The sequence below is a fragment of the Populus alba genome, chromosome 6, assembly GCF_005239225.2.
Source record: "Populus alba chromosome 6, ASM523922v2, whole genome shotgun sequence".
NCBI lineage: Eukaryota > Viridiplantae > Streptophyta > Magnoliopsida > Malpighiales > Salicaceae > Populus > Populus alba.
The window spans coordinates 20,513,013-20,527,375 of NC_133289.1; the positions used below are offsets into that span (position 1 = coordinate 20,513,013).

General features: G+C 31.7%; 1 protein-coding gene across 1 annotated transcript; it reads left to right on the plus strand.

The window, feature by feature from the left end:
* The first annotated feature begins 11,951 nt into the window (after positions 1–11,951).
* LOC140955658 (uncharacterized) lies at positions 11,952–14,016 on the plus strand. The gene has a single exon (XM_073409639.1). The coding sequence runs from the start codon at positions 11,987–11,989 to the stop codon at positions 13,688–13,690; it is 1,704 nt and encodes a 567-aa protein (XP_073265740.1). The 5' UTR covers positions 11,952–11,986; the 3' UTR covers positions 13,691–14,016.
* The last annotated feature ends 347 nt before the right edge of the window (positions 14,017–14,363 follow it).

Below are 14,363 nucleotides of genomic sequence, written 5' to 3' on the forward strand. Positions count from 1 at the left end.
CAACTTGGGTTAACCTGTCAAACTTGTGTCATAAGATCAGGATAACCATATAGAAAAATAAATAAATTATGAAATTCAATTTCAACCCAATGTTGAATTTTGAAATAAAAATAAAATCAATTAAAAAAATAACATAAAAAACCACTTGAGTCAACTAACCAAACTCGCGACCTGGATAATGAGACCGGGATAACCTCATAAAACGCAAGCCAAAACAATTTATATGGCCTAATTTCCAATCAACCTAATAGTTAAAGATAAAATTGGATAAACTCAATTAAAAAAGATTAAAAAAGAACTCGAGTTAACAGTTATAATCTATGACCTGGATCATAAAACCATGATAATCTCATAAAAAACAAATTAAAAAAAATACATGTAGCCCAATTTTCAATCAACACAATATTAAGGGTGAAACTAAAAAATAAAAAATATGACCAAAGTCAACCTAGATTAATTTGTCAAACTTGGGCTAGGAGATCGGGATAACTTCATAGAAAACAAATAAAAAAATAAAATCTAATTTCCAATCAACATGAAGTTGAAGGATGGAGTTAAAAATATATTCAATTAAAAAGTTAGAAAAAATGATGATGAATAATTTGTTTGTTTTTGTGTTTTAAAAGTGTTTTTTTTCTTAAATTAAAATTGTTTAATTTTTTTTACTTTAAAATAATTGTTGTTTTGATGTGTTGATATCAAAAATAATTTTTAAAAAATAAAAAATATTTTAATATATTTTCAAATAAAAAATATTAAAAAAAATAAATGTTATTACATTGTTAAACACTTCAGAGTGATTATATGTTCATATATGATAGAGATAGTGATTATATGTTCATATATGTCTAATTTGCAATCAACATGAAGTTGAAGGATGGGGTTAAAAATATATTCAAAAGTTAGAAAAAAATGATGATGAATAATTTGTTTGTTTTTATGTTTTAAAAGTGTTTTTTTTTAAATTAAAACTTTTTAATTTTTTTTACTTTAAAATAATTGTTGTTTTGATGTGTTGATATCAAAAATATTTTTTTAAAATTAAAAAAATATTTTAATATATTTTCAAATAAAAAATACTTTAAACAATAAATGTTATTACACTGTTAAACATTATAGAATGATTGGAAGTTCATATATGATATCAATTTTGAGTTGTTAAGAAATTGTTAAACTTTATTTTGTTAAATTATTTTCTTGAGATCTTTTTTTATAAAAAAAAATCCACTCGAGTCATGGAATAAAAGAGTAACGATTAAATTATATAACATACGTGTTATTTATTTATTTAATTTGATGGTTGAGAAGATTTATTTTTTTATTTCAAACTTTAGAAACAATACTTGGGAGAATTCATTAAATTTAAATATAACATATGACGTGTCGTATGCATTTTGCAATCAAACCTAGTGTTCAACGGAGGGATTTAAAACCCCAACCGTCATGAACCCACAACGGTCATTAACTGCCACTCGCGCCCCCCCTGAAATCTCCTTCAAATGCAAGAACTTCCTCAGGAAAATTCTTCACATTCCATTATCTTCTTCTTCATCAAGCACCAGACTCGCCTACTGTCTGGTGCTTGATCTCTCTTAAAGAAGAAAGAAAAACCACCGATTACTTGTTTATGTAGTGCTGTATCGATTGAATGGCAGATCCTCGGTCAGTCGTACCCTACCATGACCCGTATGACATCCCAATTGACTATGAACATCTAAATTTCATGAATGACGCAAATCCAAGCCTTGCAGGTTTATCCTCTGACAATGAACCCACTCCAGCAATTCCTGAATCATTCAGTGGCAGTGCAAATGGCAATGCAAACATTTTGGATCCTAATAACCCATATGAGGATCCAATGGCTTGGAATTTTTATTATGAAAATCTTACAGTGCAATCTCATGAGGCTGGTCCGTCGCATCAGAATCAGGGACAAAGTTCTTTAGGACCAATTCCTTATGCACCATCTCCTAACGCGTCATTTCCCAACGCGTCATTTCCTGATGGACAAACTTCAAATGCATCAGGAAGAAGTGAAGAGATTTTCCTTGACGGGAGGAATATTGCTGTTTGGCCACCTGAACCAGTCCCTTTTCAATGCACTTTCTGTCAAGTTCTAAGAGAAATAATCCACACTGATGGTGTGTTTTACATAGCGTTTCTTTCTCTCTTTGATAATTCTAGTTCTTTTTTTTTTCCTGGTTTTTTTCTTGTAAAGTTTACCTATTCTGTGGTGGCAGGAAACTATACTACAAAACTTGAGATACATGGGAGAATGGGTATCATCTGTCATGCTATTCTTGAGAATCGGGATCATGTCACGGCAATTCATCCTCAATATTATATGTTTGAGTAAGTTTTATTTGTCTACTTTAGTTGTTTTTCGTTTCCTCTGATTTAGAGAAGTGTGTGATTGATGCAATGCAATTAAAACTGTGGGATAAAAGAAAACTAGCACTTGATAGTTTTGGTGTTTTGATTATGAGTCACTTTCTGAAATCATAAACGCCGTGGTTTCATACATTTTGCAGTTTCTGCAAGAAAAGCTTGGAGAATGTCAAGGAATTTCTGCAGAAGTATTGCGATGATAGAAGGCAGGCAGGCTTCATTATGGTCCAAGATCCACACTCATTCTTCTATGAAGCCCTTTGTGTTGGATACGATTGGACTGACGATTTGCAGTTCGATGTATTCCACGATCCATCGCCATCAAATTCAGGTTAGTATCTCTCTGCATGAACTAGACTCCACATAATAATACGTTTATTTACTGTTGCAGTTGCAAACTCCTTAGATTTTTCTTAACATTACGAGGAGAATTGAATTTTTTCTTTTTTGTACATGTCAATATCACGAGACTTGCAAGCTGGAACTTCAACAGGGGAACGACAAGCAACGAATCAAGGAGAGGGAGAGATCGAGACAGAGAGAACAACTCGAAGCAATCTTGCACTGCAGGTTCTAGTTACTATCTTCACCCACAATAAAGGCATCTTGCATTCGCATTGCAATTTAAGGATAGATAAAAACAATTAAGACCTTATATTGTTTATTAGTACTAATTAATCGAGTAATTTTTATGGGGTTGTGGGTCCATGCAGAGGGAAAGAGCAGGAAGGTTGAAACTGGATGACTTTAGACAGTATTTCCATCTCCCTATAGAAGATGCAGCGAGGAGGTTGCACTTGTGTCCCACTGTAGTGAAGAAGATATGCCGGAAATTCGGGATGACTCGATGGCCACACAGAAAGGTCTGCCTTCGTCCTTCAGTTTTTATCCTCCTTGTTCTTCGCCATAACTTTCTCATATCATTGAATTTTCTTTCCATTTTTTTTTCTTTTGGTTACGTATAGATCAAAAGCATCCATAGGCAATTAACAGATCTCCAAGTGCTCTTAAATTCGAGCGATGCAGAAGAAAGGGCCCGTGCACAAGTAGAAACCATGAGGCTTCAAGGAGAAATAAGAAATGCCTGTTCTGGGTCCGCTGGATGATATTATTATGCGCATAACATGCGTGTTCATTTAGACAAGCAAGCTAGTTAATTAAGTGTTTTTTTATTTAATTTTTATCCAAGGATTGTGAAATGCTGAGTAGAAACATTTGAATTTTGTTGTGGCAGTACTGAGACACTTCTTGATCAGAGATCGAGGAGATTTTTGTTGATTATGATTTTATTTTGTGGCTGTAATCAATAAATGCACTAGCAAAGTATTTATCAATATATAGCTATCGTTTTGCTTTCTTCTGATCTTTGATTTATCATGTTAGGAGTTTACGAGGAAGTTCTAGACATGTCCGTTCTGGTTTCTTGAAGAATCACTAGGCAGAAACATGTATGCGAAATATGTCTTCTCTTGTCTAACATAGTAACCTTATTGCCCTTTGCACCATATCAGGTCTCACAAAGTGAATGAGACCAGAGTAAATCGACAAAAATCTCTCATTTCCAATGTCTTTGTATCGCAAACTCATTTATTGGCAAAGTTTCTTGCAACATTTGAGCCAGCTTTTATATGTTTTCTCTGATGAGGAAGGTGGTGTTTGGTGGATGCACCTGTAGGCTTAGTAAATCAATAGAGACGGCCTTTCATGGCATTATCATAATAGAAAATAAAAGAATATTTACACAAATGGCATGGGAAAATTGACCACATCGGAGTTTTCTTAATTGTACAGTAATGGCTGCAAAATGCTAAGACTTATGAGAAATTTATAATCTTCTCACTCTGAATAGAAGTTTGTGTTAGACGAGTGAAGCAGCAAGCTTGTTGCAGTTTTAGGAGACTTTACTTTGGAACAATGCACTGAGCTGCAAGGTAGGTTTTCTTCCATGTTTTGTCCTGACAGTACTTGTGGTTTCTGATGTCCAAAAATTAATATATCCTATGATAAGCTGATGTCCTAAATGTCTAAATATGAGATTTTAGCCTGCAATCCCTCCTGGATGTGTGTCCATCACAGCCCACGATTTCGAAATGGTGGAAAAACCGAGACCCCAACACACAAGTCTCCAAGACTGTTTGTTGATTCTTCTGCGCAAATTTTATACAAAAACAAAGAAAAAAAAAAGCACAACTCTTAATGGACTTTTCTTTCTATAGTCCGTTTATTTAGTTTTAATTTTTGTGTTTGCGGTGTAAAAAATATTGTTAGGTATTTGATAATATACTAAACTATATTTTATATTATGAAGCTTATCAGAAAATTAAATTTAAAATGTAGTTTTACATGTTTTTTTAATTAAATTTCATAAAATTCTGTTTATTTTTATATTTCAAAAATATATTTTTAAAAAAATTAATTTTTTTTCTTTACTTCAAATTATTATTTTTTATATTTTCAAATCATTTTGATGCGCTAATATTAAAAATAATTTTTTTAAAAAAAAATTAATTTGATACATTTTCAAGTAAAAAATATTTTTAAAAAGTAATCATAACCAAATATTTTATATATATTTTTTGCTGTATATAAACATGAACTATAATTTTTATCAAATATATATTTAAATCTAATTAATTATATTTTTAAAAAAAATTTATCGCTATAAAAATTACATAAAAAACAAACGCAATATTAGAAAGCTAAGGAAAATCACTGTCAGTTCAAAAGATCATCATAAAATCAGTGGTATTTAGAATGTGTTTGGCAGTGTGGTAACGGTTGCTTTTCAAATAGCTTTCGTGCCGAAATACATGCCAATGATGTTTTTTTATTTTTTAAAAATTATTTTTAACATCAGCACATCAAAACGATCCAAAAAGTACAAATCGAACTCAATTTTAGCAAAAAAAAAAAATTCAAAATTTCAGCAAATACAGGTTCAAACTCACTACCAAACGATCTCTTAATGCAATGCAGAACTGGCACAGGCAGAAAACAAGAGATCAAACGTTTTATTCTTGGAATGGGATGGACAATGATAAAATTGTGCAGTTTTTAAGAATATAAAATCCAACCAAACCAAATTAATTTTCAGTTAAAAATAAAAATCCAAATTTTTTAGTCCAAATGAAACCGACAATCACCCCTACGTGACAAAAGCCATAACCAATGAAAATGGAGTGAACACTGCCAGCATGGAATGTTGTTTCTATGATGTGTCAACTCAACCAGTCAACGGTAACTGATTAACCTGATTGAAGATGGCCTCACAAAACATGTTAGAAGGTGATCATGTGGAGCACATGTGTCCACGCAGACATCCACTCTCCTAACAAATGACTTCAATAATGACGATGAAATAAACACTGTCAAGATGGCAATAATGTCCACTCACATGGAATTCCCACCAAATTTTTTTTCTTTTACGTGTAGCTCTAGAGTTGAGGCTGTGCTCAGGGGACTCGTGTTTCCCGTGCTAATTTTTATCTGATGTAATTATTGTGATTTTAAAAGAGTTAGACGGATCTGATATTTGATTGAATTTTAATTTAATACTATAATTAAAAAAATTAAAAATAAATAAAATTAATACAAAAATTAGCAATAATTATTATACAAACGAGCTATTAACATCATGATTTGAAGAAAAAAAAAGAAAAGTTATTAGGTACTCCTTGTCACTCTATTTCTATATATTGTCCCATCACTAAAAATAACTCATCAAGATAGTTTTAATATCGTTGTGAAAGACTACATAACGATACCAAAAGATACCACATAAATCTTTAGAGTAACGACCCAAAAAACAAATTAAATAAAATATCATGAAATAAACATCTTATATTTATATTTAATCAATTAATTTAATTTAATTTTAAAATAATTAAAAAAAAACTAATATTAACAAAGAATAATAAATACTATAACAACCTTAATTTAATTGAATAAAGACACATCCATTTTTATTCACACCGATATTTTTTTTTATTGAAGCTATTGATATTATTGACATCACTAGTTTCCTTTACTTGGAATCAACTAATCAAATCTAATAATTAGTGCCGATATCAATATGATCCATTAATATTATTAGTTATCCTAACTTGAACAATTAATTAATTATTTTTTCAAGTATTTTAAATGTATTGTTTAGAAATGTTGATATCAAAAAAACTTTTGATAGCATTGGTCTCCTTTCAAGAATAGCTAATCAAGTCTAAAATGTCAATGTCAATATCAATATAATCCATCAATATCATTAACTATCCAAATATTCGGAATAACTAATCAAATTTTGTGTCAACATCTTACTTGTGCTTTTTTTTAATGTTGATGTCAAGGGTCCATTGATATCATTGGCTTCCCTTGGAAAGTAGCTAATCAAAATTTTCACTCATTTACTCCATTTTCTTTCATAATTCATTTATTTGCTTACTTTCATAGTAATATCCGAACAAATGATTGAATTTTCACATTAAAAATATTAATATAATGTAACAAAATTATAAATGTAAAGCATTTATCTGCCGTGTTAGAAGCTCCTCCTCCAGCTCAGGTTAGTGGCATAGCAACCAAACTATTCCCTGCCAATTAATTCTCATTGATTAGCATTACCCTTAACAGACTCAAAATAAAAGTCATTATTATATTCAACTTTCCCTTATCAATGTTTTGCTTCATTCTCTAACAGAATTAGCCATGTTTGCCACGTAACTTCAACATTCAAATTTCTTATTAATTATTCTTCATAAAGGTTATGAAAACATACATAACCCTTTCATCATACTTTCATCTCTTTCTACCCTTATTCATTTGTATAATTATCTTTTTGCTGAGGAGCCATTTTCTTTCTTTTGCTTAACATTTTTTTTAATTACAGTAAATTCTCAATTTATCAAATTCATTATGTAAAATAACACCAAACACCCAAAAAACTATCATTCACACCATTTATAATACAATTATAACCCGATGTACACAAACTAGCAAGAAAATTCACTATTCACCCATCAACACATGGCCGACCACTCAAGACCCACCAATCCCCTAATTGTTTTCATCATTTCATCATGATTTCATTAATTCCATAATAACCTATAATGATCTCAGGGAACCAATTTCAAGATAATTTACATTTCTCTCAAATTTTCACTTAGAGCCCTAATTTAATTTTGCAAGAATATTTCTAATGAAAATCAAGAAATCCAAAAATAGTTTTGGAACATGAGGAGATAAACATTCAAGCTGTAAAATACTAAAAAATAGCTAAATTGAGATGTTTTAACAAGATGAGATGAAGAAAAAAAAAATTGAGATTGAAGTTCAAATTAACCTGATCAAAATTAGAAGAATTAAGTAAGTCTAAAGAATTAATTAAACTTCTAATAGGTTTAATAATTGAATAAAAATTGATTTTAAAAGTTAATTGGATAAAAATGAAAAAAATTAATTAAATTAAAAAATTAAATTAAATTAATAACTTCACTGCTTTGAAAGGTGAGGGAGTAGCTGGGGGGAAAAAAAGGCCAGAGAGAAAATAATTCACTCACAGCACTTTTCATCTCTATCAGAAGTTGTGCACTCCTTCTAAGCACCACCACCAACAACCTCTTCTCACAACGCCCATTCCTCCATTGAAGCGATGCCAACACTGTGACACCCTCTCCATCAGCACCACTTTGTGCGGCTGTGCCTCTCGTATGCCACCACTTAGCTCACCCTCACGTTTCCTCTTATTGACGAGCACCTCTATCACTACTGTTGCTAGAGTTGTGCCTTGCCACTGTGAGAAGCTTTCCCTCATCCAGCCAGCAACCCAGTAGCAATGAGCTTTTCTTCTTCTCCAGCGACAGCTCCAACGTTCCAGCCATTCCTCCTCAGCAGTGCATCTGTGAGCCTCTAAGTACACTTCCACGAGTGGTATCTTATAGAAGTAGCTTTGCACTAGCTAGCTCGTCATCAGCTTCTTCCTCTCAGCAACGTAAGCAACAGCTAGCCTCACCAACTGTTAGCCAAGCACCCAAAAGAACCGTGAACTCCTTTGCATTTCAAAGCCATTAGCGTGACCAGCTTCACAGCAACTATATCTTCTCAATCGTGCAACAACAGCTCAGCCTTCATCTCCTCTATACCGTGAGCAGTAGTGGAAGATATTCTTCATCACTAACCACCGGTTCCACCGTGACCAGTTGTAGTCCAGCATCTTCCTTCAAGTAACAGTAGCAGATCGTGCAACAACAGGTCTTTGTCTCTTCATCACAGCTGATCCAAGGTTCCAACAGGAAACAGAGCAATAACATTAGCACGAGTTTCAGCGCCTCATTTTCTTTTTAGTCCAGCTACAGCGTCTTTTAGCTTCTCCTGACGGAAGAGATGGAAGCTCCTCCTTCCAGCAGCGTCATCTTCTCTGCACCGTGAGCAAGCAGCAGCAGGAGGTTTGCCTTGTCAACCTTCAGCCTTTCGTCTCTTTTAGCAGTGGAGAATCGTCTTCATCAGCACCAAACTCACCCTAACTGTGAGAAATCCAGCAGCCTTACATCCTCATTTTCTTGCTATTGAAGGTCTATCAATCCTCAAACTTCTTGAAGCATGAATTCCTAGATTAATTATATGCATCATTTTTGCGTGTTTGTTTCTATGATTTACATGTGCCTGATTTGGAAATAATGTTTGAAGAAATTTGTTCATAGAAAATTCATTTAAATTAGTGTTTTCATATGATGCTTAGATATATTTTTGAAGGAAACTATGCATGCATATAATAATACAAAAATGGCATGAACACTGGATTAATAGTGTAGGGGCTTTTCATTTTTGTTGAAGTTTTTGAGTGCAGACGTTTGTCATGCATGGGTATAGCTTGCGTTTATAATATGTTTATATTGGGTTGAGAACTTGGGGTGTGTTCGGAATGAGGTATAAATTGTGTTTTTTAAAAAAATTTATTTGTTTTGTTTAAAATAAATTTTTTTTTATGATTTTAGATTGTTTCAATATCCTGATGTCAAAAATAATTTTTTAAAAATAATTCTTTTTTTATAATGCATTTTTAAACGAAAAATACTTTGAACCATCACTGCTATCACAATTTCAAACACACCCTTAGCGTGTCGAGAACTTAGTTGGTTTATTTACTTTGATAATAGGTTGGACCTTTGCAAACCCTTATGCAATATTTAGCTTATGCAAATTTTACGAGGAAATTTTTTTTTTTTTTTGGTTTTTAGAGCATGTTTGACAAGCATGTCCTGATTAAACTTTTAACAAATTTTTTTTATTAATTTTTTTATCAAACAAATACTAAATAATTTTCAAAATCTTTGAAAAATTTCATGGATTATTTTAAAACTATTTATGAGTCCCTCACATATTTTTCTAACCCTTTCACTTAATATCAGGCCGTAGACTTATAATGTAAAATATTAACCCAGTTGGCTATATATTTTCTTTCAAAATTTCAAAATAAATAAATAAATAAATAAATTTTTATTTGTGTACACATATAGCCAAGTCTCTTAAAAAAAATTATATTTGCATATTTTTGCACACTAAAAAAAAAATGTTTTGTATAGATATTGGATTTAATAACAAGTTTATTAAAGTCATGAGGAACTCGACCGACATTTCAAAAATACTAAAAAAACTATTTGATTTTCTTTTAATATATAAGATTATGAACTTATATAGAAGATGTATTATGTATATTGAATAAAAAGACATTTTTTTTATTTTCTTGTTTTGACTTTAGAATGATTAGGTTTTAACCTGATAAGATAAACATCTCCTTACCGAAGATGATTTTTTTAAAACTTTAAACAGACCAACGATTAAAAAATACAACAATATTTTAGTTTATATCAAACAAACAAACAATAAATTTTACCTTAAGTAAGATGTACTAGGGATGATATATTCTCCCTATACACAATCAGTTTCCTTAACCAGATTATGAAACAATTAGAGTTTCTAATGACCAAAATACTAAGTAGCGACTTCATTTTTTTTACTGATAAAAAAAAAAAGAATTTATTGTTCTTTCCCTCATCACCCTAGAGAGACCCCAACCTAGGAGAACGATCGCCTCGATGCCACACATATGCGATGTTCTCCTCACTTTTTTCCCTTGTGTCCAACAACCGACCTTGAGGGATAAAAGGAGAGGATGAGAGTTTTTAAAATTTAAAATTTTTCCCCACAATTCCTTTAATTCATTTATTTGGTTATTTTCTAACCTTCTTCTAACATTTAATACCCTTCTTTGCATTACCTTAGTTCAATTTTTATTTTATTTTATAATAATTTCATGAGGCTTACAAATAAAAAAACATAAGATAACCCAAGTCATTTTCAAAATTAGTGAAAAATCCTATAGAAATTAAATAAAAAAAAATCAGAGCTCAATATCCAATTAAATAAGTGTTGAAGGATGATGAAAATGAAAAAAACATGAATCTTTTTAAAAAATTAAGTAAACCCAGACAATTTTTTAAAATTAAAGGTTAATCTCCTTAACTTGCAATCCATGAAATTCTAAATCCAGACTCAATCAGGAAGCTCAATTCTTAATTAATTTAATATTGAATGATGAAATAAAAAATATCAATTTTAAAAAGTTGCAAAATAATAATAATAATAATAATAATAAAGATGATCAAATCTGATAGAAAATAAAAATAAAAGGGGATGAAATCATACAAAAAATTTAATTTTAAAAATGATCTTAAATAAAATAAATAGTAATAAAAAGAATAAGAATCAAATCTGATAGATGAAAAAATTTTAAAAGATGATAAATTAAAAAAAAAAAAATAAAATAAAAGGTAACCAAAACAATAAGCATCAAATCTAAAAAAAAAAAAATTAAAATGTTGTTTTAAAAATTCAAGGGTCATATGCGGAAATCAAGAAGGAAAGAGAAAAAAAAAAAATCTTCAATACTAAATAAGAGGTCCATAAACCACTTATACCACTCAGAGATGGAAAAAACGTTAAGAGATTCTATCACCATTGTGAAAGATAGTGTTTGGCCACCAAGAAACTCCTCATACGCTGCTTGAAGAGCATTTCCTATATGTTGGCGGCTGGCGCATGCTCCAACCATTTTTGTTTAAATTATATTTTATATTTATTAAAATATCAAATTATGTTTAAATTATACCTAAATTATTTTAATTAACTGTAATGAAAATATAAAAAAGCTCCTAGTTATTAATTAAAATATATTTGCTTCTAAGAATAATTTATTTATTATAATGTGTTTTAATAAATAAAAATACAAACAAACTTAATTTTTAGACGCTAGTTAAATAAATTTTATTTTTAAAATAATTTAATTATTTTAAAATAAAAAAAACCAAATTATTTTTTATCAATATAATAATAACTAATAATCATTGTAAAAGACCACATGCATTACCATTAATAATGAATTCAATAATTTTTTATATGAATGATAAAATAATTATTATAATGTTTGAATTCAAAGTGTAATGTGTAATATGTCTTTTTACCGTGAAAGAAGCGCTATTAGTATTTTTATATATGAAAAAAACTTAATTTAACACCAAAGATCCATTCTAGTTTCATTTCAGCAGCAGCAATGGCTATGCCACCAGCAGCGGCAACAGCAAGAACCCTAACCCGCCATCCTCGCTCTTCTGACCTAGCCTCCCTGGTCACTGCCATAACCTCTTGTCTCGAAACCCTAAACCCACAAAACCCTAACCCTAAACACCTCAATCCAACCCATCTAAACCAGTTCTCCCCTCACCTGGACTCCAACTTAGTCATTGAAGTCATCAAAAAACAGCAACCCAATCCTTACCAAGCCCTCTTTTTTTTCAACTGGGCATCAAACCTGAACCCAAACCCAAACAACTACTCTCACAATCACCGATGCTATGTAGCCATCATTGACCTTCTCCTCTCTCACTCGCTTTTTCCCATTGCCAAAAACCTCCTTGAAAAACATGGCATGTTTTCTGATCTTTTAGTTAGTAAACTTATTAGAGCTTATGGGTATAGTGGGGATACTAAAAGTGCAATCTTTTGGTTTCATAAAGTGAAAGAGATTCAACAAGGGAAGTGCTTGTTTTCTTGGAATGCTATTTTGGGTGTGTTAGTGAAAGTCAATCAGATTAATGTAGCAAAGTCATTTTTTGATCAAATTGTGAATGATGCTGTTGTAAAGCCTGATGCTTCAACTTATACAACAATGATTAGAGGGTTTTGCAAAGTGGGTATGATTGAGAATGCTAGGAAAGTGTTTGATGAAATGATTTGTGAGCCTAATTTGATTACTTGCAATACCTTGATTAATGGTTATTGTAAGAAAGGTGATATGGAGAATGCAAGGATATTTTTGTGTAGGATGATGGAGAGTAAGGACTGTTTGCCAGATACGGTTACTTATAGTACTTTGATTGATGGTTATTGTAAGAAAGGGGAATTGAATGAGGCAAGGAAGTGGATGGATGGGATGTTGATTCGGGGTTGCTACCCGAATTTATGGACCTATAATGCTATTATTTATGGTTTGTGTTTGAGAGGAAATGTTGATGAGGCTAGGAGGTTGCTGACAAAGATGAGACTGAATGGGGTGAAAGAAAATGTTGCAACTCATTTGAGTATTTTGAAGGGCCTTTCCGTTGCGGGGAAGTCGGAGGAAGCTATTGGATATTTCAGCGAGATGATTAGAAAAGGAATGAAACTTGATGCAAAAGAGTATGAAGTTGTGATTATTGCGTATTGCAAGATGAGGAAACCCGATGAAGCAATTTCCCTTTTGAAGGAAATGCAGGCTAAGGGCATTAGTCGGGGTGTTGGAAGTTTCAATGCTGTGCTTAGGATTCTTGTGGAGATTGGGGAGCTTGATAAAGCAGTTCTTCTTCTTAAACAAGTGAAGAATATGGGTTGCCTTCCAAATTTGGTGTCGTATAGCACCGTGATATGTGGTCTTTGCAGGTCCCAAGGTAGGATGCAAGAAGTTGCAGATCTTGTAGATGACATGCTTCAGGATGGTTTTGAGATGGATGCAACCTTGTATAGCTGCTTAGTCGGTGGTTTCTGTGAAGCTGGCAATGAGGAAATGGCAATGCGTGCCTTTTATGACTCAATTAATAAGAATTATGTCATTAATTTGCAGAGCTTTTCATTTTTTGTCAACCTGATGTGTGGAAAGGGAAAAGTCATCGAGGCTGAACAAATATTCAAGGATATGTGTAGGAGATGCTCGTTAGTTGACGTGGACAGTTACCAGAGGGTCCTAGATGATCAATTGCATAAACACTCAGGGAGAAGATGAGAGGAAACTGATGTGGCAAGCCACTGGACCTCCAAAAGGCAAATATACCCTAATGAATATAGGAGGACAAGAAATTGCTCTTGACCTATTTTATAAACTGAATGCTCAGAATATGCTATGCTTTCAGCTGAATCAAGGGAGAACCATGCTGAGACATGAAGTTTTTGCAATGTCAGAGACTTGGAGAGAATGTGCAAGTCTCGTACTAAAAGAATGTTGTCGCATTTTATTTCTTCTGTCGTGTCCTTTGCCTGTTAACATGCTCTCATCACATTGGCCTCGGTTTCCATTAGCTTATTGGTTAAAGTGATTTTTATTTTTTAAAATATATTAAAATAATATTTTTTTATATTTAAAAATTATTTTTTACATTAGTATATTAAAATAATAAAAAAATAATAAAAAAATAAATTTGAATTTTTAAAAAACATTGCCACTCTCCTAATAATCCTTCAGCAGCAGCTACGCGCTAAAATAAACCAAGAAGCCAGTCCACAAGACCCACGTGGCATTTAGATTTAAGGGCTTTGACCTTGATGAAAAAGAAAAGAAAAAGAAAAAACCCTTAAATTTATGTGTGTGTGTTTTTTTAAGGGTTTGCTTGCTTTTTCTAAGAGAAAATATATATAGAAAAAAGAAAAAAGAAAAAAGAAAAGAAAAGCAAGATGATGGG

Bases quoted from the DNA above. Each gene is read 5' to 3' on its own strand.
- LOC140955658 (XM_073409639.1), top strand. From the start codon at position 11,987: ATGGCTATGCCACCAGCAGCGGCAACAGCAAGAACCCTAACCCGCCAT.